This window comes from Chrysochloris asiatica, unplaced genomic scaffold (assembly GCF_000296735.1).
Source record: "Chrysochloris asiatica unplaced genomic scaffold, ChrAsi1.0 scaffold00056, whole genome shotgun sequence".
NCBI classification, from domain to species: domain Eukaryota; kingdom Metazoa; phylum Chordata; class Mammalia; order Afrosoricida; family Chrysochloridae; genus Chrysochloris; species Chrysochloris asiatica.
The window spans coordinates 11,544,000-11,569,655 of NW_006408574.1; the positions used below are offsets into that span (position 1 = coordinate 11,544,000).

The 25,656-nt window shown below is 39.9% G+C and overlaps 1 protein-coding gene across 1 annotated transcript in view; it reads right to left on the minus strand.

Moving 5' to 3' along the window:
• KIAA2026 (KIAA2026 ortholog) overlaps positions 1–25,656 on the minus strand; it is a 103,760-nt gene that overhangs the window by 62,153 nt on the left and 15,951 nt on the right. Inside the window, exon 2 of the mRNA XM_006863758.1 lies at positions 14,521–14,721. Within this exon, the coding sequence (XP_006863820.1) occupies positions 14,521–14,721 (201 nt within the window). The remainder of the gene's footprint in view (positions 1–14,520; positions 14,722–25,656) is intronic.

Genomic DNA, 25,656 nt, shown 5'->3' on the forward strand with positions numbered 1-25,656 from the left:
AAAAAAAAAAAAAAAAACACAAAACTAAATGTTATATGCTTTCATGTGTTAAATGGAATTTTATCATTTTAAGAAAAACAAAACTATAAAGAAGTTATATTACAACAAATGGGAAATAAACTGCTTTATACTATGAATAGCTTGTATAAACATAAAAAAAAAACCCCAGAATACAACACAGTTGTATTAATAAATAATAAGTCATAATGAAAATATGCATACATTGAATTAGGAAATGACAATATTGAAAAAAAAACAAACATATAATTCCTAGACTGGAAGGATTTTAGGTGCTTTGTTCCCATTAAATTTTTCTTAGTGGCACTGCTTAATAAAATCTTAATTAAAAAACTTTTTAGGTAGAATAAAACAGGCATACGTCTTCATGACCTTGGATAAGTCAACAATTTCTTAGGTATAACCACACAAACAGGTGCAGTTAAAGAACACATAGGTAATTTGAACATCATCACAATTTTAAAATTTTGTGCTTTATCATCAAAGAAGTGAAAGGATAATCAAAAGAATTAAAGAAAAAAATTTTGCACCTATAAGAAAGAGACTTTGCATCTAAAATGTATAAAGAATACTTACTAATACAGTTTTTAAAAGGACAAAGGAGCTGCATAGACACTTCTCCAAAGATAAACACATGAACAATAGGCACATGAAAAGATGTTCAACATTATTAGCTATCAGAAAAATACAAAAAAGAAGGCCACAATGAAATACCCCTTTTACACCTTAGTGGTAAAATCAGAACCCTCATCCACTGCTAGCGGGAATGTAAAACAGAACAACTGCTGGTCCTCAAAAGGTTAAAGAGTTACCATGTGACCCAACAATTCTGCTCCTAGAACATAACCCAAGAGAACTGAAAATATATATCCAACCTGAATTCTGCATATGTATTACACTGAGCTCTGGTAGCATAGTGGTTACGAATCGGGCTGCAAACCGCAAGGTCAGCAGTTCGAAACTACCAGCTGTTCCGCGGGAGAAAGATGAGGCTTTCTGCTCCCGTAAAAATTTACAGCCTCGGAAACCCTGTACAGGGTCGCTATGAGTTGGAACCGACTCCACGGCACACAACAACAACAACAAACCCTTACAATAGCCCAAAGTGGAAACAAACCAAATGTCCATCAAACTGATAAGTGGTAAACAGATGTGATAAACTGGAACAGAGTATTATTCAGCAGTAAAAGAAATGAAATGCATGCTCCAATGCACATAAACCTTGAAAGTATTACACTAAGTAAAGAAGCCAGTCATAAGAGGTCACATACTGCATGAGTCCATTTGTTATATGAAATGTCCAGAAATCTAGAGAAGAAGAAAGCAGATTAGTGCCTCTGGAGATGTTATCAGGAGAGACCAGTCCCCGGAGAAGGACATCATGCTTGGTAAAGTGAAGCAGCAGCAATGGGCTCAAATGTAACAACAACTGTGACTAAACAGTGCTTCATTCTGTTGTGTATATGGTTGCTATGAATTGGAAGTGACTCCATGGCATCTAACTTCCTAAGTAAGTACACTCCATAACAAAGATCAAGATATATAAAACCATTCAAATCCATTGCAATCTTACAGGGAGTCCTGGCGTGGCTAGCGGAGTTGGGGGAAGATAAGGAAGATCATTAATAGTATAGAAAATTAATCAATGTCATGTATTATGCCTTGGTATTCGTTTACAGCTCAAGAATATGTCACTTCTCAGTGTTTCTATGCAACTCTTTCAAAGGACAATGTCTCAATTATCTTACGCTGCTGTAACAGAAATACGACCAGTGGGTAACTTTAAAGAACAGAAGTATTTTCTCACAGAGAGACTAGAAGTGAGAATGCAGGGCGTAGTACCAGGGGAAAAGTCTTTTTCACCTATTTCAGCTTCTAGGAGTCCTGGTGAGGCACTGTACAATAAAGCATTGGATCACAGGTCAGTTTGAACTGTAAGGTCAGCAGTTCAGACACACCAGCCACTCATCAGAAACCCTATACAGGGTCACTATGAATTAAACCCAACACAATGGCACTTAACAACAGCTTCTAGTAGGCTAGCAATCCTAGGAGTTTCTAGGCTTATAAATTCATCTCCTTTCATCCTCACCAGATAATGTTGGCCTGTGTGTTCTGTTGTATTTGTAATCTGTTAGATAAATACTCAGAAAGAATAGGGTTTTGGCAAATACCAGGGCATTTCTCCTTGGCAGGACAAGCCTGTTTTCAGAATCCTGGTTACACTACTGTCTCTGCTGCTCTTTACCTCACTCACAAGTGATTAGGTGGAAGACAGATGCTACACACTGCTGTGGCCACACTAACATAACCAAGAAACCCCCATTTCCAAGTAGGATTACAACACGGTTATAAACCCACTGATATGAAGACTGTCAAGTCCGTTCCACAGAGCGGATGGTGGGCTTGAACTGCTGACCTTGTGGTTCAAATAGACCTTGTGATTCAGTGCCTAGGGTTTCCAAGGCTGTAATCTTATGGAAGAAGCTCTGGTGATATAGTGGTTACATACAGCACTGCTAATCAAAAGGTCAGTGGTTCAAATCCACCAGCCATTCCACAGGAGAAAGATGTAGCAATAAGTTCCCATTAAGGTTTACCGCCTTGGTCAGCCTATGGGACAGTTAGGCCCTGCCCTACAAAGTTGGTCAGCCTATGGGACAGTTAGGTCCTGCCCTACAAGATTGGTCAGCCTATGGGACAATTAGGTCCTGCCCTACAAGGCTGGTCAGGCTATGGGACAGTTAGGCCCTGCCCTAAAGGTTGGTCAGCCTATGGGACAGTTAGGTCCTGCCCTACAAGGTGGCTAGGAGTCAGAATCGCCTCAGTGACAGTGGTTTTGTTTGCAATCATTATGGAAGCAGACCACTACATCTTTTCTCCCATGGAGAAGCTGGTGAGTTCGAACCATTGATCTTACTATGTAACATATACAACGATTTATTTGACCACATAGTCCTTAGTACTAACCTGGACCCCTGTAACAAATTAAAAAAAGATCTAAAATGATCAAACTTTTCCTAAGTAACTATATTCTGTAACAAAGCCCAAGATGTATAAAACCAACCAAATTCAAGGCAATCAAGTCGATTATGACTCAGACCCTATAGGGCAAAGAAGAACTGGCCCACAGGATTTCCAAGGCTACAATCTTCACAAGGAGTCCTTGTATGGTGCTATAGGATAAGCACTGGACTGCTAACCACAAGGTCAGCTGTTCACATCCACCAGCTGCTCCTCAGAAACCCTATACAGGGTGTTGTTGAGTCAGAACTGATGGCACTTAACAACAACAATAATTTTTAGAGAAGCAGACTGCCACATCTTTCTTCAGCGGAACAGACGTTTTGGTTGGAAGCCAAAAACTACTGTGCCACCAAGACTTACAAAAATTCTAGAATCCATTAAGGTAAAACTCGTATTTGACAACCAAAGACCACTAATGAAAATGACTTGGACAACTAATGTTATAATTAACAAATAATAACATTCTAACAGTTACTTTAACTGTGTATTCCACACAACAAAAAATTTTAATAGAGGCAAATTATATATATGGTGATGGTAGTTTTGTGTCGTGAAGTAGGTTCTGACTCATAGCAACCCTGTCTGTACAGGGTTTCCGAGGCTGTAAATCTTTACAGGAGCAGAAAGCCTCATCTCTCTCCCGCGGAATGGCTGTTAGTTTCAAACTGCTGACCTTGAGGGTTAACAGCCTGACTCACAGCGACTACACTACCACAGCTCCTTAATTATACATACGGATAAAGCCGTTTGAACTGCAAGGTCAGTGGTTCAAGCTCACCAGCTGTTCCTCGGAAACCCTATACAAGGTCGTTATGGGTCGGAATCAACTTGACGGCACTTAACCACAACTATATATGTATATATATAAAAGGACCCAAATCCAAAGGTGAACACTGAGTGTCTGATATACACCAAATGGAAATAATGACAGACTTGACGCTGTAGAATTATAAAGCACTGGACCACAGGTAAAAAGAACACATTAGTGAACTTGAAGACAGCAATAAAAACTATCCAAATGTAAAAACATAGAGAAAATACTTTTCAAGTACACATGTAAGCATGAAAATAGTTAATTCTAAGAAATAGAAGCAAAGGAAAGGCAAAGGGGAAAAAAAAGGTGTTATTCTAAAGCACTGTTCAAGAAGAGTGTGGGGATACTGGTTAGCATTTGACTTTCATGTATAACAACCCCTTAAGGAACCGACAACAGTAATTTGCTGTCAAGTTGGTTCCGACTTAAATGGACCCTGTGCACAACATAACAAATCACAGGTTGATCCTGCGCTAGCCTCACAATTATTATATTTAAGAGACTATTGGTGCAGCCACTGTATCAACCCAACCCCTTGGAGGTTTTCGTCTTTCTCTTCTTCGCTGAGGATCTACCAACTATGGCCTCTTTCTTCCGGGGGCTGGGCTACTGTCCAAAGTGGCCATCCTCACTTGTAAGGGACATTCTGGTAGTACTTCTTCTAAAACAGAACTGTTTGTTCTTCTGACAGTCCATGGTACTTTCAATATTTTTTGACAATACCATAATTCAACTGCATCAATCTTTCTCTGGTCTTCCTCTATTCATACATCCAGCTTTCACATGCATATGCAGCAACAGAAAATGTCAAGGCTTGGGATTAGGCATACCTCAGTCTTCAAAGTGACAGCTTTGCTCTTTAATACTTTAAAGAGGTCTTGTGCAGCAGATTTGTCCAATGCAAAATGTTATTTGATTTCCTGACTGCTGCTTCCATGAGGGTTGACTGTGGATCCAAGTAAAATGAAACCCTTGACAATTTCAAGCGTAGAGGTCTAATGGAAGAGCCTGGTCCACAGCGTTTGCCTAGTATGTGAGACCAATTGGCTTACTGTTGGAAGAGGGAGAAATTCAGGCAATGGAGTCACAGATACATTGTGTTGGCTCAGGTTTCTGGAAGGATGTGGCAGAGCTGAGGCCTGATGCTGCCATCTGTAGTTGTTACTCAGAACTGCTACTCAAATACTGCTATTCCCTATAAACTCTATCTTTTCGAAATGCTGATAGAATCTAGCCTCAGGCTCAGGTATACTGAAAAGGCATAAGGAGGAGAAAGAAAGTTTGATCTGGTGCCAGCCCACATGAAGCAAAATAACCCTGTTGAACTGGGCTGTAAAACCCCATCTTTAGTCATGTTCTCAGTGAGGGACAGGAGGCTGCCTAAAAGCTCTAGAGTGAATGCTCACAATATGCCCATTTTTAAAGTCTTGTTGTTTATTGTTGCTATGTGCTATCAGGTCAGTTCTGACTCACAGCGACCCTGGGTAGGGTTTCTGAGAGTGGCTAGTGGGTTTGAATTGCTGACCTTGTATTAACAGTCTAGGGTGAACACTTAAAATATAATTAACTATGACATTCAGAAATGTTTAAGTAAAGCACATTTTGCTGACAAGGACTGTTGAGAAAACAGTAAATAAACCAACTTGGAAATTTAAACTTTTGTTCAGCAGTATAGTGGTACATGTTTCCAAACTAAGCCTTCAGCGTTGGGGAAATCCCAAAAGATCGCTGACTAGAGACCCAAATAAATGGTAGAGGGGTTCAGAAACATCTTCCACTGGAAGCAGCTCTCATTTGTCCTGCTGTCCTCCTTACTGGCCTGGAGGGGTGCTTGCCTCAGACCGCGGTGGCATGCATAACTCAGCAGGAACCACGCTATCCAGTCAGGAGCCTTACAACAAGGCTGTATCTGAAAGCCCCCTAACTTTGCAAGTGTGATCAATTTCTAAGGAATGCTCACCCTGTCGTGTAAGAACACAAACACCGAAGTGGAAACCCAGCTGTCAAAGACTTCACAATCTAATAAAACTCAGACAAGAGAGCTTAAATACAAAAGAATCCATTCGCTGAGAAATGTCTACAAAATGTAGGCAAACTGGAGATATGAAAAAGGAAAATAAGGTAGTTACATTTTCTAAAACAAACAATACAACAGAATATTCCATTGTAGGAAAGCCAACCATTAATAGGAAGTATCAGTCAAGTTTCTTACTGAGCTGCCAACAACAGAATCTCCTCTGGCTACTTAAAGCAGAAAAGTCATTTTTGTTGAGATAATTAGAGAGCTTACATAAGCTCTGTTAAGGGTCGAAGCCTCCAATTTAGAAGCCATGAAGCCAGAAACAATTCCAGCCACCCTCTGAGGGGTTTTCCAGGAAAAACAAGACTGCCTCAGGACACCAGGGACGGGAAGCATGTGCCCTGCAACTGCCAGCAGCTCTCACCAGTCTCACTGCTAAGGAATAACATCCCAGTCCAACACTGCCCACTGCATGTGGCACCCACAAAAACTCAAGCGAGATGTGGACAACTGGTCCCATACCTCTGCCTTAACTCTGAGTAGATATGAGAATATAAATTCTCTGGCATCTATCATGGAAAGTTGGAATTTGTAATGTGGGAAATTATCAGAATGGTAGGAAGTGGTTCAAAAATGCTGGTGGCCACAAATGACAAACGTCTATTTCATTTAGTCTGTTGTAGAGAATCTGAAAGTAAATTACTTAATTGTCATAGCTTTTACTTTATAAAATATAGAATATTAACATTTACAGGAGGCTGCTTAAACAGCTCCCATGTTTTTAATTCCAGAGATTCCCGAATCAAGAAACTAACATTAAGAGTACTTAGATACACAGAGTAAAGACTAACAGTCTTGTAAAAAGAAGGTAAAGAGAGCCAGTATTTGTTGTTGTTGTTGTTACGTGCCATCGACTTGGTACCGATTCACAGCGACCTTATGCACAGCAGAACGGAAATACTGCCCGATCCTGGGTACTAACTACTCCCCAGGAATATCATATTCTAGTTAACAGAACTTACCTGAGGGGAGCCAGCTTCTATTTTAATCAACTTTATTAAAGGAGTCCTGGGGATGTCTGTGGTCGGACCTATTGGGACTGTATACTGCAAAATTGGCAGTTCAAACTCACCAGCTGCTCCAATGGCATAAGGTAAGACTGCCTGTTCCTGTAAACATTTAGTTTCAGAAACCCTATGTGGGGTTGTTGTTGTTGTTGTTGATGTTATGTGCCATGGAGTCGGATTCGACTCATAGCAACCCTGTACAGGGTTTCCGAGGTTGTAAATCTTTACAGGAGCAGAAAGCCTCCTCGTTCTCCCGCGGAACAGCTGGTAGTTTTGAGCTGCTGACCTTGCGGTTCACAGCCTGATTCATAACCACTACGCTACCAGAGTACTAGGAGCCTAAATCAACCCGACAGCAGTGAGTTTGGATTTTTGTTTAATAAACAAGTTATACAATATACTCCAATCTTTCTTTAATGGCTCAAGGTCACTATTACAAACTGACCGCAATGGTAGTGATTAGCTTAATGACTTTTTTAGCATCTATAAATTCACCTGATCTTACCCCAATTGCCCTCCAAACATTGAAATGTACTGCTGCCATCTCCTAAATCAAAATTGCCTTATTACACCAATCAGCCCTAAGACTGCCTCAAGTCCTATCAGCATGTATTTGAAGAGAGCTAGGGAAGAGCCTTACTACTGTTCTTGTTCAAGAGGCCACCAACTGTCATCTCCTCTACACTGGTTCTGACTGTTGTCCCAACACAAACAACACTAACGGAATGCCAGGGTTTCAGCTGGTGACAATGTGATGTAAGAAGCCATCATTGTTCATGCCATCTACAGTACGTACAAAAGGGGCCCTGGGGTGGCACTGTGGCAGCAATGAACTGCTAACCTCAAGGACGGCAGTCAAACCCACCCACCGCTCCTCAAACTCTAGACAGGGTCTCAGTGAGTTGGAACCGACTCAGTGGCACTTCACCACCACAACTGCATGGAAAAGAAAATACAGTGGAATTCCCCTCTCTTACTAATCCTGACGAATCAGAGACTTAAGTGTTGAGCTTAAATATTTTAAAATAATACACCTTCAAGGTTTGTGAATGCCCAGCTGGTCAACTAAAAAATATTACCTGCTCATCAGATAACTGAAATGTTGTCATATTAAAATATGGACTAGGATTGTTCAGCTTGCTGCTGTCTAGTTTTTAAATTTCTGATATAAAAGTTTGTTTTTTTTAACCTATGTAACAGTTTGGAAACATTATGCGAGAGGTTTTATTTTCCTTCCCTTTTTTTGTTTTGTTTTTGGAAGCCTACTTCCTGATGAAGATCAAAGACTAGAGCCTTAAAACATGGAATGCACCATGATGTCAAGAAAATAAAACTTCTTTCCATTAGACCAATAAATAACATCATGGGAAATGGAGAAAAGACTGAAGTTACCAAAGATTTAATTTTGCTTGGATCCACTATCAACACTCATGGAAGCAACAGTCAGGAAATCATACAATGTATTACATTAGGTAAATCTGCTGCACAGGCCTCTTTAAAGTGTTCAAAATCAAAGATGTCACTTTGAGGACTAAGGTGTGCCTGACTCAAACCATGGTATTTTCAATATCCTCACATGTATGTGAAAGCTGGACAATGAATAAAGAACTCATGTCTCTGAGTTGTTGAAGGAGACTATTAGAAGTACCATGGACTGCCAGAAGAACAAATTAACTGGTGTTGGAAGAAGAAGTACAGCCAGAATATGCTCCTTAAAAGCCAGGATGGCAAGACTTCCTATCTCATAATTCAGACATGTTATCAAGAGAGACCAGTTCCTGGAGGAGGGCATCATACTTGGTAAAGTGGAGGGTCATTGAAAAAGAAAAAGATCTCCAACAATAGGGATTGGCACAGTGGAAGCAGTGATAGGCTCAAGTGTAGCAAAAATTTAGAAGGTGGCACAGGCTGTACATAGGGTAGCTATGAGTCTGAACTGATGTGATGGCACTTAACAATAACATGCCCAGCATTAAAGTCACAACTACAATGATCGTATAACCTGTGATACCCTCCCCAGTCTTCCTACATGTTTCCTTAATGGATTGGATTATTTCAAAGGCCGTCTCCAGGCCTGAATTGGCAATACAAATATCCTCAATTATTCTCTGACTGTTCTGCCAAACTACTAGGTTGGTAGACTTGCAATATGGATAAAATTCCAGGGACCGTGACAGACAGTAGAGGAACTCTTCACAGGGAGGGAGGTTTTACCAAGCATTCTCATATATCACACCACAGGATGCTTCCTAAATGTTGCATTCTGTTTCTAAGGACTCAAAAGCAATCTTGAGATATGACAAGACACTTACTGTCTTTGGCAGCAAATGTGCCTGCTCCACTAGTTATCTGGGCCCTTATACATTTTGATATTTATTATATTTTCAATTATATAAGAAAAGCATACTTATATTAGAAAACACTGAGGTTGAAAAAAACAGGAAAAAAGCCATTATTTTTTATACATTTTACAAAATTAACAATCTCTTGGCAAGAAGGCCGTCATGACTAGAACAGGGGACACTGAGTGGTTTAAAATCAGGAAAGGTGTGCGCCAGGGTTATATTCTTCTACCATATATTTTTCAATCTGTATGTTGAGCAAATATCCCAAGAAGCTAGATTATATGAGAGGAACAAGGCATCAGGACTGGAGGAAGACTCATTAACAACCTACAATATGCAGATGATAGAACCTTGTTTGCTGAAAACGCACAGACTTAAAATAGTGATGAAAATCATCAAAGACCACAGTCTTCAGTATGGACTGCCTTTCAGTGTAAAGGAATAAAAAATAAATGGAGATTCAACAGACTCTTGTGAACCTGGGTGGAGACCTGGTTAGCCAGCCATGTGGTAAGACCTGGGGACTCTTGGGCCCAGAGTCAGTGACATAGCCACAGAGAACTAGAGTGGAGAGTGAAGCGTCCAGCTGATAAGAAGAGAGGGCATATGCACAAGAACACCCACACTTGCAGACAATACCCACTTGACCTGGCTTCAATGACTGGATGATCAGAGCTCAACTAGAAGAAGAAAGAAGAGGAAAACAAAGAGTAATCTGACAGAATTTGATGAACTTGATCTACACCTATGGATGCAGTAGCTTAAAAGAGGGAACAAATCTTCACAGCAAGAATCAATCCCACCCCCTTCATATACAGAGTATACAGGGATGGCAAATTGGACACTGGCTACCCAAAATGTGTGTGTGTGTGTGGGGGGGGGGGGGGGGGGGGGGAAGTGGTTACAAAGGCAAGAAGTGACTGGCTTACAAGCTTTCAAGAGGAAACCTAGATCCAGAGGGCATGGAGGAAGGTAGAATCTCCACTGAGTAGTATCCAATCTGTCTAGGCAGGGCTAATTAAAGGAAATGTGAATAGGTCTCTTGTGATACAATAGTGAATAATTGTTATCAGGACTGATTGTGAAGGTTGGAAATGTAAAGGTAGACGTTTTGTAGCAAGGAGGGCAGTGACTAACTTTGCAGTCTAGGAGCGGAGGTCCCTGGGACCATCAAGGGAGAAAAGCGGAGAGCAGGACCCTACCCAGAGAAGCAGTGAGGCCTGAGATGGAGGCAGAGATGATGACAATGATGATGGAACAGTTGGGGACTTTAGACCCAGAAAGGGAGACGGGCTGTGTGCTGATGACCGGAGGGCAGGCTTGTAGGGTATACCCTTTGGTTGGCTGATGATGCATAGAGGGGATTGTAGCCATGGCAATGAAACGATATACGATAGGATGAATGTAAAACCAATGTTCTCCCATGTAAACTACCACACATAATTCACAATAAAACATTTTTTTTTTAAAAGGAGGAAAAAATTAATCTGTTAAAATCTTCATTTTGCTTGGATCCACTCTCAACACTCATGGAAGCAGCAGTCAGGAAATCAAAATGACGTATCAGGCAAATCTGCTACAGAAGACCTCTTTAACGTGTTCAAGAGCAAAGATGTCAGTTTCAAGGACTAAAGTGCGCCTGACCCAAGGCCTGGTATTTTCAATAGCTTTATATATATATATATATATATATATATATATATATATTGAGAAAGCTGAACAGTGAATATGAAGGTTTGTAGAAGAATTGATACATTTGAGTTAGAGAAGAATATTGAAAGTACCATGGACTGCCACAGGAACAAACAAATCTGTGTTGTTAAAAGTACAACCAGAATGCTCCTTAGAAGCCAAGATGGTCAGACTTTGTCTCTCATACCTTGGACATATTATCAGGAGGGACCAGTCCCTAGAGGACATCATGCTTGGTAAAAAGGAAGACCTCCCCCAATGAGATGGATTGGCACAATGGCAGCAGCAATGGGCTCAAGCACACCAACAATTGTAAGGATGGTGCAGGACTGAGCAGTGTTATGTTATGCTGTGTATAGGGTCTCTATGAGTTGGAACCAACTCAATGGCACCTAACAACCACCCCCACCCTGGTCAATTTACCACCAGACCTGAAAGGCTGCTAGTTCTGAGTGGGGCTAGGAACAAGAAAAGGCCTGGCATTAGGTTCAGGCTGTTGTGCAAGCTGGTCTGCCGCTGGGTCACATGATATGGCAGCTCCAAGGGTGTATACAGAGTCAATGGCAGGTAGATATGCTGTCTGGAGATTTGGCAGGCCCCTACAGATGAGTCATAGATTTATGATTCTGAAGCAAAGCCCTGCCACCATCTGCAGATAACTTATTCTCCTTTTGAGAAACAGTTTTTGGCTTTCTATTAGGCTTTGCTAGAGACTGAACATTTAACCAGAGGCCACCATGTTACAATGCAACCTGAGCTGCTCATCATGAACTCACTGGCCTATAAAGTTGTATTGCACAACAGCACTCTACCATTAAATGGAAGTGGTTCAATCAAGCCCAGAAGACAAAGTAAGCTACATAAACAAGTAGCCTAAGTGCCCATGCCCCCCACTCCAGCTACATAACCTTTTCTCTCCAGCCCTCACCTATGACCTTACGGGATTTCTCTATAATTAGATGACTAAGGAAAAGAAAACTTGGACCTGGTTTGTAGATGGTTCTGTGTCATACTCAGACACCACCTAAAAGTGAACACCACTGAAAGTAAAGTGGTAAAGGGAAATTGTCCCAGTGGGCAGAACTCTGAACAGTGTATGGTTACCCACTTTGCTGTGAAGGAGAAATGGACAGATTTGCATTTTTATACAGATCCATGCGCTGGTGTCCAAAGGTTTAGCTGGAAGGTCAGGGCTATGGAAGGAACATGATTGAAAAAGGGGTGACAAGAAGATCTGTGTCCCAGGTGAATACTGACAGTAAAAGGGTGACCTCAGCAGAGGAAGATTTAGTGGCTAGGATGACACAGTCTGTGGATACCCGTCAACCTCTTTCCCTAGACGTGCCTGTCACTGCCCAATGGGTTCATGAAAAGTGTCCATGTGGCAGCGACAGAGGTTATGTATGCTCAGGAGCAGGGACTCCAACACGGCCATAGTCACTGAGAAGTGCTCAATCTGCCAGCAGCAGAGACCAACACGGAGTCCCTGATGCAGCGCCTGGTGGCAGTCTGACTACATGAGATAACTTCTATCAAGGAAGGGACAGCATTGTTTTTTACCAAAACAGACTCATTCTGGACTCCTGCTGGCTTTCTCTGCATGTAATGCTTCTGTCAAAACTAACATCTATGGACTTAGAGGAAATCACTTCACAGAAAATGAAGTGTGGTGATGCTCATAAGCACTGGACAACAGGGTTGGTTTGAACGGCAAGGTCAGCAGTTTAAGCTCACCAGTCATTCCTCAGAAACTATACAGGGTAGCTATGAGTTGGAATCGACTCCACAGCACTTAACAACCACCACCACCACATTTCCTATCATCCTGAAGTAACTGGCTTTAAAAGAGAGTAAAAAAGCCTTTGGAAGATATTATTAGAGCACCAATTAAGTGGAAATACCTTTCAGGGTTGGTACTAAAACCTTTTGATGGGTTAATGTGCTGGACTGCAAAATCGGTTTAAACCGTAAGGTTGGCAGTTCAAGCTCACTAGCTACTCCTCGGAAACCCCATACACAGGGTTGCTATGGATTGAAACAGACTCAATGGTACTAACAACATCATATCTCAGCTTTCCTTATTTCTAGGTGACCAGTAGTAAAAGTCTAGACTACTGCCACCTTCTTCCTACATTTCTTCCTTTTTTCTAATCTTTTTTATTCCAATCTATTGTACACTACTGCCCATATACACACTTCCTATAGCAGCAGTACTAGGAGGGTTTGCACAAGGAAAAAAGTACTTCGCCGTGGGTTCCTAAGTAATCACTGTTAGGAAAGCTATGATGCTGAGCGTATGGAGGCTGAGTTTCAATCTTACAAATATAAATGCAAATCATATTAATTATTATGAGAACAACAAAATATTATAAATTGTCTTTGAGTAAGATTAGCAGTTTGGGTTAATGCATCAGACTGCACAGTCGTTTGAACTGCAAGGTTGGTGGTTCAAGCTCACTAGCTGCTCCTTGGAAACCTTATACAGGGTCACTATGGGTCAGAATCAACTCGACAGCACTTAACAACAACAACTACATCAACAATCACTACTAACATCATTGGGGATTTGATTTAGTAAAAAAACCCATCAGTCTTTGTTCTGACAGTATAAAAACTTAAGTTCATGCAGTCCCAAGTTATCAATCAATGTCCAGCTTAAGGACTCCTACTTGCCATTTAACATTTGATAAATTTGCCCTCAATCTGAAATGACTGAACCACCCCTACAGGCAACAATTCTTTATCACAATTACCTTCATTTGCTGTACATACAACTTTTAAAACACGGAAACGGCACTGAGCCTTTTCTTGCAATAAAGTAAGGCTAACCAAGAGCATTTTCTTACACTAAAGTAAGCCTCTCTAAGAACCATATGCACCTTAAATCCAAATTCGGACTTACCTACAAATTCCACTTAAAGACTTAATGGCAGATTTAGGAATGGATCTCAGCTCTTGTTCCTAACCTGGTGGCTGCTAGTAGTCACTTAACCTCTCTGACCTCTAGCCCGATTTGTTAAATATAAAAAGCTGTGTGTGCCATCATGCCATGTTTCCAAACCCTAGAAGGCGTCACTACTTGAGTTCTTTCCAAATGAACCCAGATCAAACCTAGTCACCAAGGAAATGAACATCCATGGTGGAACCTTTTAGTCATTCTCGAACTATCTAATCTCTGGAGTTCCTCCTAATTTTAAAGATCTGTGAGTCCACACGATATAGAAATCTCTAAAGCTCTAGAAATCCATATAAAATTCTAATAATTTAAAATTTATAATTCACATACTTCCAGAAATCTAAAAAATATTCTGAAAAATTATTTTTGTACAGCTTTATAATTTGTTTTGAATTTTAAAATTATATTCTTAAACAAATGCCAATGTGATCGTTTCATTAAGAATTCATGTATTTTGGAACATTACTAAAATGTGTATATAAAAGTTATACATCTACACATCTACTCTTTGGAAAGTAATTTCTGGAAACTTGAACATCATGAAACTTTTTTTTTTTTTTTTTTTTTTTTTTTACATTTACCTTTTTTCTTCTTTTGCTCTCAGCTGTTCTTCCTGTCTCAAAACTTGAACCATTATAGATTCAAACACTCCACTTGTCAAGCCTGCCAAACTTCGAGGTGTTGACCGACGCCTTGTTGAAGTACATGCAGTTCCCTTCTCATCCTCCAATCCATAATAGCCTCTAGATGTAACTGCTATCGTTGTCTTTTCTCTCAAGTGCCTTGGAGAAGAATAAGTCAATTCACAAGGTCAAATCTTCTGGATAAGCAATAAACCCCTTAACCAGCATCTTAAGAATTCCTTTTAGAGGTAGATCTTGATGAAACTAACAGCTACAGAAAAAATATTTAGTTAAACCTTACTTAACTAGTCTCCCTCCACAGTTTTTGGTGTGTTGCTACAGGATGAGCAGAGCACTGGACTGCTAACCACAGGGTCAGCAGTTCAAACTCACCAGCTGCTCCTCAGAAACCCTATACAGGGTCACTGTGAGTCGAACCAACTTGACAGCACTTACTACCAACATATTTTCCTCTACTCATGTCATGAAATCACATTCCAATATCAAAAAAATCCATTGGGCCAAAGCATTAGAATTAAAGAACAAATCACTATCTCCTTAATGAGAGGGTGGGGTGGGGGCGGAAGTTTACTGTCTGCAAAATTAAATGTATCTCTTCCCTTTAAAACTCTGCATATATTTCACACTATCTATCACTGGTATAAGGAGCTCTGGTGGTGCAGTGGTTAAGCACTTGGCTGCTAACTGAAAGGTCAGTAGTTCAAACACACCAGCTGTTCTGCAGAAGAAAGATGTGCCAGTCTGTTTCCTTAAAGATGATGGCCACGGGGACCCTGAGAGATAGTTCTACTCAGTCCTATAGGGCTACTACGAGTCAGAATCAACTGGACAGCAATAGATTTGGGGTTTTTAAATCGCTGGTATAGGATAATGTACAAAAATATATACAAGCAGTTTGAAGAAATTATAAACAAATGAAACTCGATTAATACAAACTTTTACATTGGAAATATGGATACCTTCTTACTAAACGGTTAAAAGAGTCTAGGAACTACCTCTATCACAAATGTCTTCCTTCTCTACTATGCTGTCTATTGAAACCCTGAGAACTAATCAAATCTTTAAAGATAATGACGACAAAGAGTTTCTTGAATCTAGAAAATTACAAGTTGACCGAATAATCATGTTTCCCAGCTAGAGGCCATATTAAGTCACAAGGCTAAATCTTTACGTAAATGAATCAGAGACTGACATTTTATGCTTTAACCTCAGCCTTATAAAAATTATTTTTAACAGTATTTTCCCAGAACAAACACCAAGAAACAATTAACATTCTTCATTATTCACCAAAGATAGAAAGTTTTGATACGTATTGCTAGTAAAACCACTAAAAAAAAAATACAGAAGACACTTCTCTCATGTCAAGATTAAAAACACCGATATGACTAAGTACTGAGAAACTATAAAGAACAATTCTCATACTACATTGTTGTTGTTGTGAAGTACTGTTGAATTGGTTCTGACTCATAGCAACCCTGTATAGGCTTTCTGAGGAGCAGCTGGTGGGTTTGAAGCGCTGACCTTGTGGTTCACAGGCCAGTGTTTATCCTCCTCACCAGGAGTCCTACGTTGTTGTTAAGCGTGCTCAAGTCAGTTCTGACCCATGGCAACTCTGTATAAGGTTTCCAAAGAGCAGCTGATGAGCTTGAACTGGCGACCCTGTGATTCAAATTGACTTTGCAGTCCAGCGCATTAGCCCACAGCACCACACCAGGACTCCTCACACTAGTTAGTGGACATGTAAACTGGCACAGCCTTTCTGGAAGCTAATTAGGTAGTAGTCATTAAAATTTCACATGCACATATCCTTCAACCCCTCATGCTTCAAGAAGTCTACTGTACAAACACATGTCCACAACTATGAGCAATAAAACACAAACACACTTATGGTTGTTGCGAAGTGCCGTTGAGTCAGTTCTGACTCATAGTGACCCTGTAAAGAGTTTCCAAGGAACAGCTGCTAGGTTTGAACCACCAACCTTGCGGCTAGCAGTTCAGTGCTTACCCTACAGTACCATACCAACATTGCTTACTATTTAAATATATAATACAATACAAAGTCCTTATCATTACATACACGACCTACTATGATATGGCCCCTGTCTACTATAAAATACATACTGATCTACAAGTAACTGTACATACATTGGGAAATATATAATCATTTTTACGAAGTTAGATCATAAATGTTTGGAGACCACTGCTTTCATCTGTATAAGCTACCTGACGCCCCAAAAACGTTTTTCACAATAAATCAGTCTGCATGCCCATTAAAAAAAATAAAGCATTTGTCAGACTATGAAACTTCTGTCCTGCTCTCTGACTTTTTTAGCTTCCATCCTCCCAGTTATTATCCTTATTGCTCCTTCACCTACTTGTGTTCGCGCAGACTTCTGGTTCCTCACCTGACTCGTCCTCTATCACATTTCACCTTCTTCCAGCTATTCCCAAAGGTAATTGGTTTGGATCCTAGAATACATACATGACTAATCTCTTATATAAACACCCTCATCTCCTTTGTCCCATTATCTTTTTGTCTCAGATACCCTATATCCCTCCAGCATCTTAGCCAAGAGTACCTTCCCCCTCCTATGCCTCCACTACTAAGCACTATAGGAAAAAATCACTACCCCATACTCTGTTGTCTAACTAAATCTCAGCTGGTCTCTCAAGCCAGCGTAAAGCTTCTTTGAAGAAAGTCAACTACTGGCTTCATTCTCCAAAAAAGCGATTTCCAATGTGGCCATATCCAAAAGCTCCACCCCACCATCCACCACTACTCAGCAGGCTGACCATGTCACCCACAAATTTTACCGAGAAAGTGAGTTCTGAACTAAGAGGGTCATTACTTTCCTGCCCCTAAAAATGCAAAATTACCTGAATCTACACTCATCCTTACTTCTAAGTTTCAATGAAAAACTGGCCCTTTCCTCTTACAAAACCTCCCCAAACTAAACTATCAGAATTTGTGTTTTATTCATTTTTTTTCTGCATCTTTAACCTTTCTATATGAACTAGTTGCATTTAACATATGAATATATCTATGTTCAAGTTAAATCATATTTTCCTATTGAATTGCTGTCCTATTGGGATACTTTGAGCATACTAGCTTGAAGTCCTTATGTATGTGTTCAGGATGGTGTACTGACATGCATGTATAAACCGATCTGTAGGTATATGTACATGAAAGGGTTTCAAAAGTTCATGGAAAAATGGAATTAAAAGATAATTATATTTTTCCACAAAGTCTTTGAGGTGTTGAAAATACATCTACTCCTCACTTATCAACGATCTCATTATCTGGCATTTTACATTTACAACAGTAAAAATATACTCTCAGACTCTTTTGTGCATTAAGGATATACATCTGGCAATAATGAATGATGTGGTACCAGGTAAGAGTTAGCTGTGATGGCTAAAATTATGTGTCAACTTGGCTGGACCATGATTCTTAGTGGTCTGGCAGTTATGTAATGAGGTTGTCATTTTCCATTTTGAGATCAGATGTAGTCAACCTCCACTTTCATATAATGACAGGTCTTTGGGAACGAACATGTAGATGAGTGCCGATATGTGTTACACACGTATCCACATGTATAACAAACCACGCAGGGGGCACAGTTAGAGGCTTCCTAGACAGATCCAAAGACCGTGCAAGACTGGCTTCCTGGGTATAAAAAGCTTGGGACCAGAGTATTCAGGGGACAACTTAGTCAACTGGCAAAACGTAGTTCACAAAGATAATGTTCTACATCCTTGTTTGTTGAGCAGTATATGGGGTCTTAAAAGATTGTGGGAAGTCACCTAATATACAAGACTGGTCTCTATTTGTATGGACCAAAAGAGAATGAAGGGAATTAAAGGCTCCAAGAAGAAACTAGTCAATAGTACTAACAGCTCACACAAACTCCAGCCTCTTCTAACCTGAGACCAGAAAAACTAAAATAGAATCCGGCTCCCACTACTGACTGTTCTGACCAAGAACACAACTTTGTTGTTAAGTGCTATCGAGTCAATTCCTAACAACCCTATACAGGGTTTCCAAGGAGAAGCTGGTGACTTTGAACCACCAACCTTGGGGTTCACAGTCCAGTGCTTTTCCTATAGTGCCACACCAGCTAGGAAACGACGCTGTTGTTAAGTACCATCAAGTCAGTTCCGACTCACAGCAACCCTCAACAGAATGGGAGAAAAATGTAGAACAAAACTCAACTTCCTACAAGAGACCAAACCTACTTAACAGAGAGACACACAAGAGAAATCATTGAAACCAGCACCCTCAGATACTCTTTGAACCTGGACTGAAAATATTTCTGCAGGTCTCCACCTTGCATCTATTATTTAAAAATAATAGACAGGTTTTATAAAATAAGTACCATCTCTGTGATTAATCCACTACTCATCTGTCATTTTGTGGCACTGTTACAGCTTGCATGTTGCTGTGATGCCAAAAGCTAGGCCACTAATATTTTGAATGCTGGCAGGGTCACCCATGGTGGAGCGGTTTCAGCTGAACTTCTAGACTAAGACAGACTTGTAAGAAGAGAGGTAGACAACTTTCTGAATGTTTAGCCACTGAAAACCTTATGAATAGCAGTGAAATAATCCCAGATAGCACAAGACTATTGGATATTGAATATGATGAGTAACACCAAAATACTGTCAGGTGTAGTGCCGGAAGATGAGACCCTCAGGTTGGAAGGCACTCCAAATATGACTGGGGAAGAGCTGTCTCCTCAAAGTAGAGTTGACCATGATAAAGCGAATGGAGTAAAGCTTATAGAAACTTCATTTGTTGATGGGGCACAGCTCAAAATAAAGAGAAACAGCTGTAAACATCCATGTCAAAAATGAAATGGAACACATAAAAATCATGTCCTAGGCATTACTGAGTTGAAATGAACTAGCAATGGCCATTTGGAATCTGACAAATCACATTTACTATGTTAGAAATGAAAAACTGAAGTGGAATGGCATTGCATTCATCATCAAAAAGAGTATTTCAAAATCTATCTCAGAATATAATGCTGTCTGTGATAGGATAATATTCATAAGCCTACAAGGAAGACCAATTAAGATCACTATTATTCAAATTTATGCACCAATCACTTAAGCCAGTGATGATGAAACTGAAAAATGCTACCAACTTTTTCAGTCTGAAAGTAATCAAATATGCAATCAGGATATACTGCATATATATGCATAATAATTACTGGAGATTGCAATGCAAAGGTGGGAAACAAAGAGGAAGGTTCAGTAGTTAGAAAATATGGTCTTGGTAATAGAATTGATGCTAGAGATCGCATGATAGAATTTTGCAAGACCAATGACTTCTTCCTTACAAATACTTTTTTTAAAACAACATAAAAGACGATTGCAAACATGGACTTCACCAGATGGACTAGAGAGAAATCAAACTGACTACATCTATGGAAAAGCTACATATTATTAGTCAAAACAAGGCCAGAGGCAGAATGCAGAACAGACCATCAACTGTTCATATGCCAAGTTCAGGCTGAAGCTGAAGAAAATTAAGACCAGTCCACAAGAGCCAAAATATGAACTTAAACATATCCCACATGAATTTAGAGATCATCTCAAGAACAAATTTGATAATTAGTTACTAATGATTGAACACGAGATGAGTTGTGGTAGAACAGCATACAGGAAAAAAGCAAAACTGTCATTAAGAAGACAAGAAAGAAGGAAAAGACCAAATGAAAGTCAGAAGAGACTCTGAAACTTGTTCTCCAGCACAGAGATGCTAAAGCAAATGGAAGAAATTAAAAGGTGAAAGAGCTGAAAAGAAATTTCAAAGGGAAGCTCCGGAAGACATAATCAATTATTATAATGAAATGTGCACAGATCTAGAATTAGAAAACCAAAAAGAAAGAACATGCTCAGCATTGCTCAAGATATAAAAACTGAGGAAAAAACTCAAGCCACGACTTAAAATACTGAAGAATTCTTTGGGCAAACTATTCAGTGATGCAGACAGTAAAAAAAAAAAAAAAAAGAAAAGAAATGGAAATGGTTGATGTTTAACCGTTTCAAGAAGTAGCAGATGATTAAGAGTCAATGATATGGCAGGAAAAAGTCCAAGGTGCACTGAAGGCACTGGCAAAGACCAAGACTCCAGGAATTGAAATCTTTCAACAAAATGAGATATCTAGAAGCAATCTAGATCTGTTTTGGAAGAAGTACAACCAGAGTGCTCCTTGGAGGCCAAGATGGCTAACCTTCATCTCTCCTACTTTGGACACATTGTCCAGAGAGAACAGTCACTGGAGAAGGATGTCATGCTGGGTAAGGTGGAGGGTAAGAGAAAAAGAGGAAGGCCCCCAACGAAATGGATTAGCCAGGTGACATCATTGATGGCGTAAAGTGTGGCAGCGGTAGTGAGGTTGGCCCAGGATCGGACATTGTTACGTTCTGCTGTGCATGGGGTCGCTATGAGTCGGTTCCGATTCAATGGCACCTGACAACAACAACAAGAAGCAATCAACTATGCCAAGAAATCTGGAAGACAGCTACTTGGCCAACTGATTAGAAGAGATCAGTATTTGTGCCCACTCCACCAAGAGATGGTCCAAGAAAATGTGGAAATCATTGGCCAACATCATTAAAATTACATGCAAGTAAATTTTTGCTAAAGCTAATTCAAAGACGGCTTACACAGTATATGAACCAAGAATCGTCAGAGATTCAAATCGGATTCAAACGAGGATGTGGAATGAGAGTTATCATTGTCGATGTCGGCTGGATCTTGGCTGAAAGCAGAAAAATGTTTACCTGTGCCTTACTGACTCCACAAAGGCTTTATATAGACTGTATGGATCATGACAAGCTATGGATCACAATGTGGAGTATGAGTATTTGGAACACTAATTGTGCTCCTGAGAAACTTGTACATAGATCAAGAAGCAGTCATTCGAACAGAACAGGGATGGGCAACTTGGACATTGACTACCCAATGGGGGGCCACAAAGCCAAGAAGTCACTGGCTTACAAGCTTTCAAGAGGGAGCCTAGATCCAGAGGGCATGGAGGAAGGTAGAATCTCCATTCAGATTTGTCATTCCCAGCATAGTAAACCATGTGGCTGTCAGATTCAAAATGGCCAATACCTGTCCATTTCAGTTCACTAATGCCTAAGATATAGATGTTTATGCATTCTATTTCATTTTTGACAACTTCCAATTTTCCCAGATTCATACTTGGTACATTCCATGTTCTGATTTTCAATGGATGTTTACAGCTGTTTCTCTTAATTTTGAGTTGTGCTTCATCAGCAAATGAAGGTCCCCAGGACTTGACTCCCACGGGCTTTACTCCATTCTCATTATCACGGTCAAATCTACTTTGAGGAGGCAGCTCTTCTGCATTCTGAGTGCCTTCCAACCTGAGAGGCTCATTTTCTGGCACTATATCTGACAGCGTTTCTCTGCTATTTATAAGGTTTTCAGTGACTAACGATTTGGAAGCAGTTCGTCACTCCTTCATGGGTGTGCCTAATTTCAGAATGAAGGGGGTGAATTAGAATCCCCACAAAATAGCTCTCCTCTTTTCTAGATGGGTCTGATGAAAGCAGTTAGGGAATGATATTGATAGGATTTCATGATTCAATTGTGAGTAATTGTTGGCATAATTAATTTGGATTGTCAAAACTGTAAATGTAGAAGATGTGTAACTTAAAGGGAAGCGTAGTTAATCTTTCATTTCAAGAAAAGACAATCCCAGGACCATCAAGAAGGAGGAGCATGAGTGGAATGTGAGATCCCTACCTAGCAAAGGGGCAAAAGCAGAGACAGTGGTAGAGGCTGTGACACGGAGAGTTAGAGCAGCTCCAGGCTCTAGGCCCACGGATTGAGTAAGGCTGTATACCTATGGGCAGGAGGTTGGCTTGCAGAATGTGCCTTTTGGACATTTAAATGACTATGTATTTTTTTGTTTTGTATGTGTGCATCAGATATTTTTGCTTTGCTCATTTGTGAAATATAAGATGTAAATAAGAGAGTGTCACAGTGGATAGTAGGATAACTGTTGTTGCAGAGAGGGGATTGCAAACACTGACATGAAACAAAGTACATGATTTGTTGAATGTATAGCTAATTATGTTTTCTGTAACTCTTCACTCTATTCACAATTAAAAAAATCAAATAACAGATTGCATTAGGCAAATATGCTGCACAGACCTATGTAAGGTGTTCAAGAACAAAGATGTCAGAGTTTGAGGATTAGTGAGCCTGACCCAAGCCATAGTTATTTTCCACTGCTTCATATACAGTGAGAGTTGGACAGTGAATAAGGAAGACCATAGAAGAATTGATGCATCTGAGTTAGGATACTAGAGAAGAATATTAAAAGCATCATGAAAATCTGAAACAATTTGATGAACTTGACCTACACCTATGGATGCAGTAGCTCAAAAGAGGGAACATATCTTTACAGCAAGGACCATTCCCACCCCCCTCCATACACAGAGTACACAGGAATGGGTAACTTGGACACTGGCTACCCAAAATGGGGGGCTACAAAGGCAAGAAATGACTGGCTTACAAGCTTTCAAGAGGAAACCTAGATCCAGAGGGCATGGAGGAAGGTAGAATCTCCACTGAGTAGTATCCAATCTGTCTAGGCGGGACTGATTAAAGGAAACGTGGATAGGTCTCTTGTGATACAATAGTGAATAATTGTTATCAGGACTGATTGTGAAGGTTGGAAATGTAAAGGTAGACGTTTTGTAGCAAGGAGGAGAGTGATTAACTTTGCAGTCTAGATGCGGAGGCCCCTGTGACCATCAAAGGAGAAGAACGGAGAGCGGGACCCTATCCAGAGAAGCTGTGAGGCCTGAGATGGAGGCAGAGACGATGACGTAGAGAGATGGAGCAGCTGGGGACTTTAGACCCAGAGAGAGAGAGGGGCTGTGTGCTGACAACCGGGGGACAGGCTTGTAGGGTATACCCTTTGGTTGGCTGATGATACATGGAAGGGATTGTAACCAAGGCAATGAAACGATACAGGGTAGGATAATTGTAAAACTAATGTTCTCCACTGTAAACTCTAACATAATTCACAATAAAACACTAAAACACACATACACAAGTATCATGGAGTGCTCAAAGAACAAACAAATTTGCGTTGGAAGAAGTACAACCAGAGTGCTCCAAGGAGGCCAAGATGATGAGACTTCACCTCTTCTACTTTGACCGTGTTGTTAGGAGGAATCAGTCCCTGGAGAAGTATATCATGCTAGGTAAAGGGGAGGGAGAATGAAAAAGAGGAAGACTCCCAATGAAATGGACTGGCACAGTGGTAGCACCAACAGGCTCAAACTTACAAGAATTGTGAGGATGGCGCAGGACTTGGCAATGTTTCGTTCTGTTGTGCACAAGATCACCATTAGTCAGAATCAACTTGACTGTACCTAATAATAACTGTGATTAATGTGTTGCCTTAAAAAAATGATGTAAGACTAAATGGTCATCATTTATTCAAGGCAAAAATGAGAAGGCAAGGAGAAAGGAAGCTAGATTGGAACAGAAGAAACAGAATGAAAATGCTGAATACTGTAAAAGTTACAATGGTATTGTTGTGAAGTGCTGTTGAGTCGGTTCCGACCCATAGCAACCCTACATAGGGCTTCCAAGGAGCAGCTGGTAAGCCTGAACCACCAACCTTGCAGTTCAAACGGCTCTGCAGTCTGGCGCATTAATCCACAGCGCCACACCAGGACTCCTACAATGGTATAATGGCATCTAATTTGCTGTGAAAAATAACACAATTAAAATATTTTTTTAAAAAATAAAATGATTACAAGCAGTTGAGAATAGGCTCCAGAACTTTGACTTCGAGCCAGCGCTCCCTTTTAATTCTGATGCGATTTGACATATTAGCACTAATGCTTTTCTATGATTCTGAACTGAAATAAAATATCTCTGATTATAAAGTAGTTTGCTCTAGAAATTATTTTCATGCTCTAAACTATACCAATGGAAAAATTGAAAATGAATTACTTATCTTATAAAATGCAACGTTAAGTGTGGCCAAATGCTTGCAGGTAAGGTAGCATCAGACAAGTCAACAAATGAGAATCTCTATGGGATGAGAGTCACATTTAAAGCAAATAGAAACCATGTTTTCAATTTTTTTTACACATTCTTTCCTAATGTTTATGTCTACCATTTTTAAATAATTAAGATATGCTAAAAACTGGATTTTGTGGTCTAGCATGGAACTGTTCTATGGAAAAACATTTCTATGTAGCAAGTTTTTTCACATGGTCTATTTTTCTTCTACAGTGCAAAATACAGCTGACTGCTCCTACCTTTAGGGTACACAGTAAGAAAAGCCCTAACTTTCACTAAGAATTGGCAGAATCTAGGTGTCCTTGACCTTATTTGTTAGACAATCTACCATCAAAATTGAAAGGGAATTTTAGAAACATAAAACATGAACTGCCATCAGGAGACTAATACTAATAGTCTACCTAAATGCACATTTTGTGGGAGATTTCTCTTTTGATATGAGCCATGAAAGGATGAGAATGCCTGCCACTTATTTCTAAACTGCAAAAGATTGTAAAATAAAACCAACTTAACTTTTTAAGCTTTCGAAAGCCCAAACTGAGATGTAGCTAAGGGAAGGAGCTATCCTTTGACAAGAGATGATTTCGTAACACTTCATGTACTAAATAACAATTCAGTTTCTCGCTTATGTGCTTTATATTGGCAGTTTTTTCACTGACTTCAGTTAGAAGACTAAAACTCTCAGAGAAGACTAATACTAATAAAGTACTTAGAGCAAGAAGTTTATAATCAGCTGTTTTACCTTAAACTGGTAATTTTCAATCTGGTTTATTTTCAATGTTCTCACCTTTTTCTTTTGTTTTTTACATAAATCCTTTGGTGGTCTACTTACACAGAAATAAACAAGTATAAATGCTGAGCCATAATAACATTTAAAAAGGTTTTACAAGAAGCTACTGAAAGGTTACATTTGTCTGAAGATGCTACACACAAAAGCTTTAAGGAGGAGAGCTGGGAGTGAGCGCTCAGCATAAATCTATGGACAC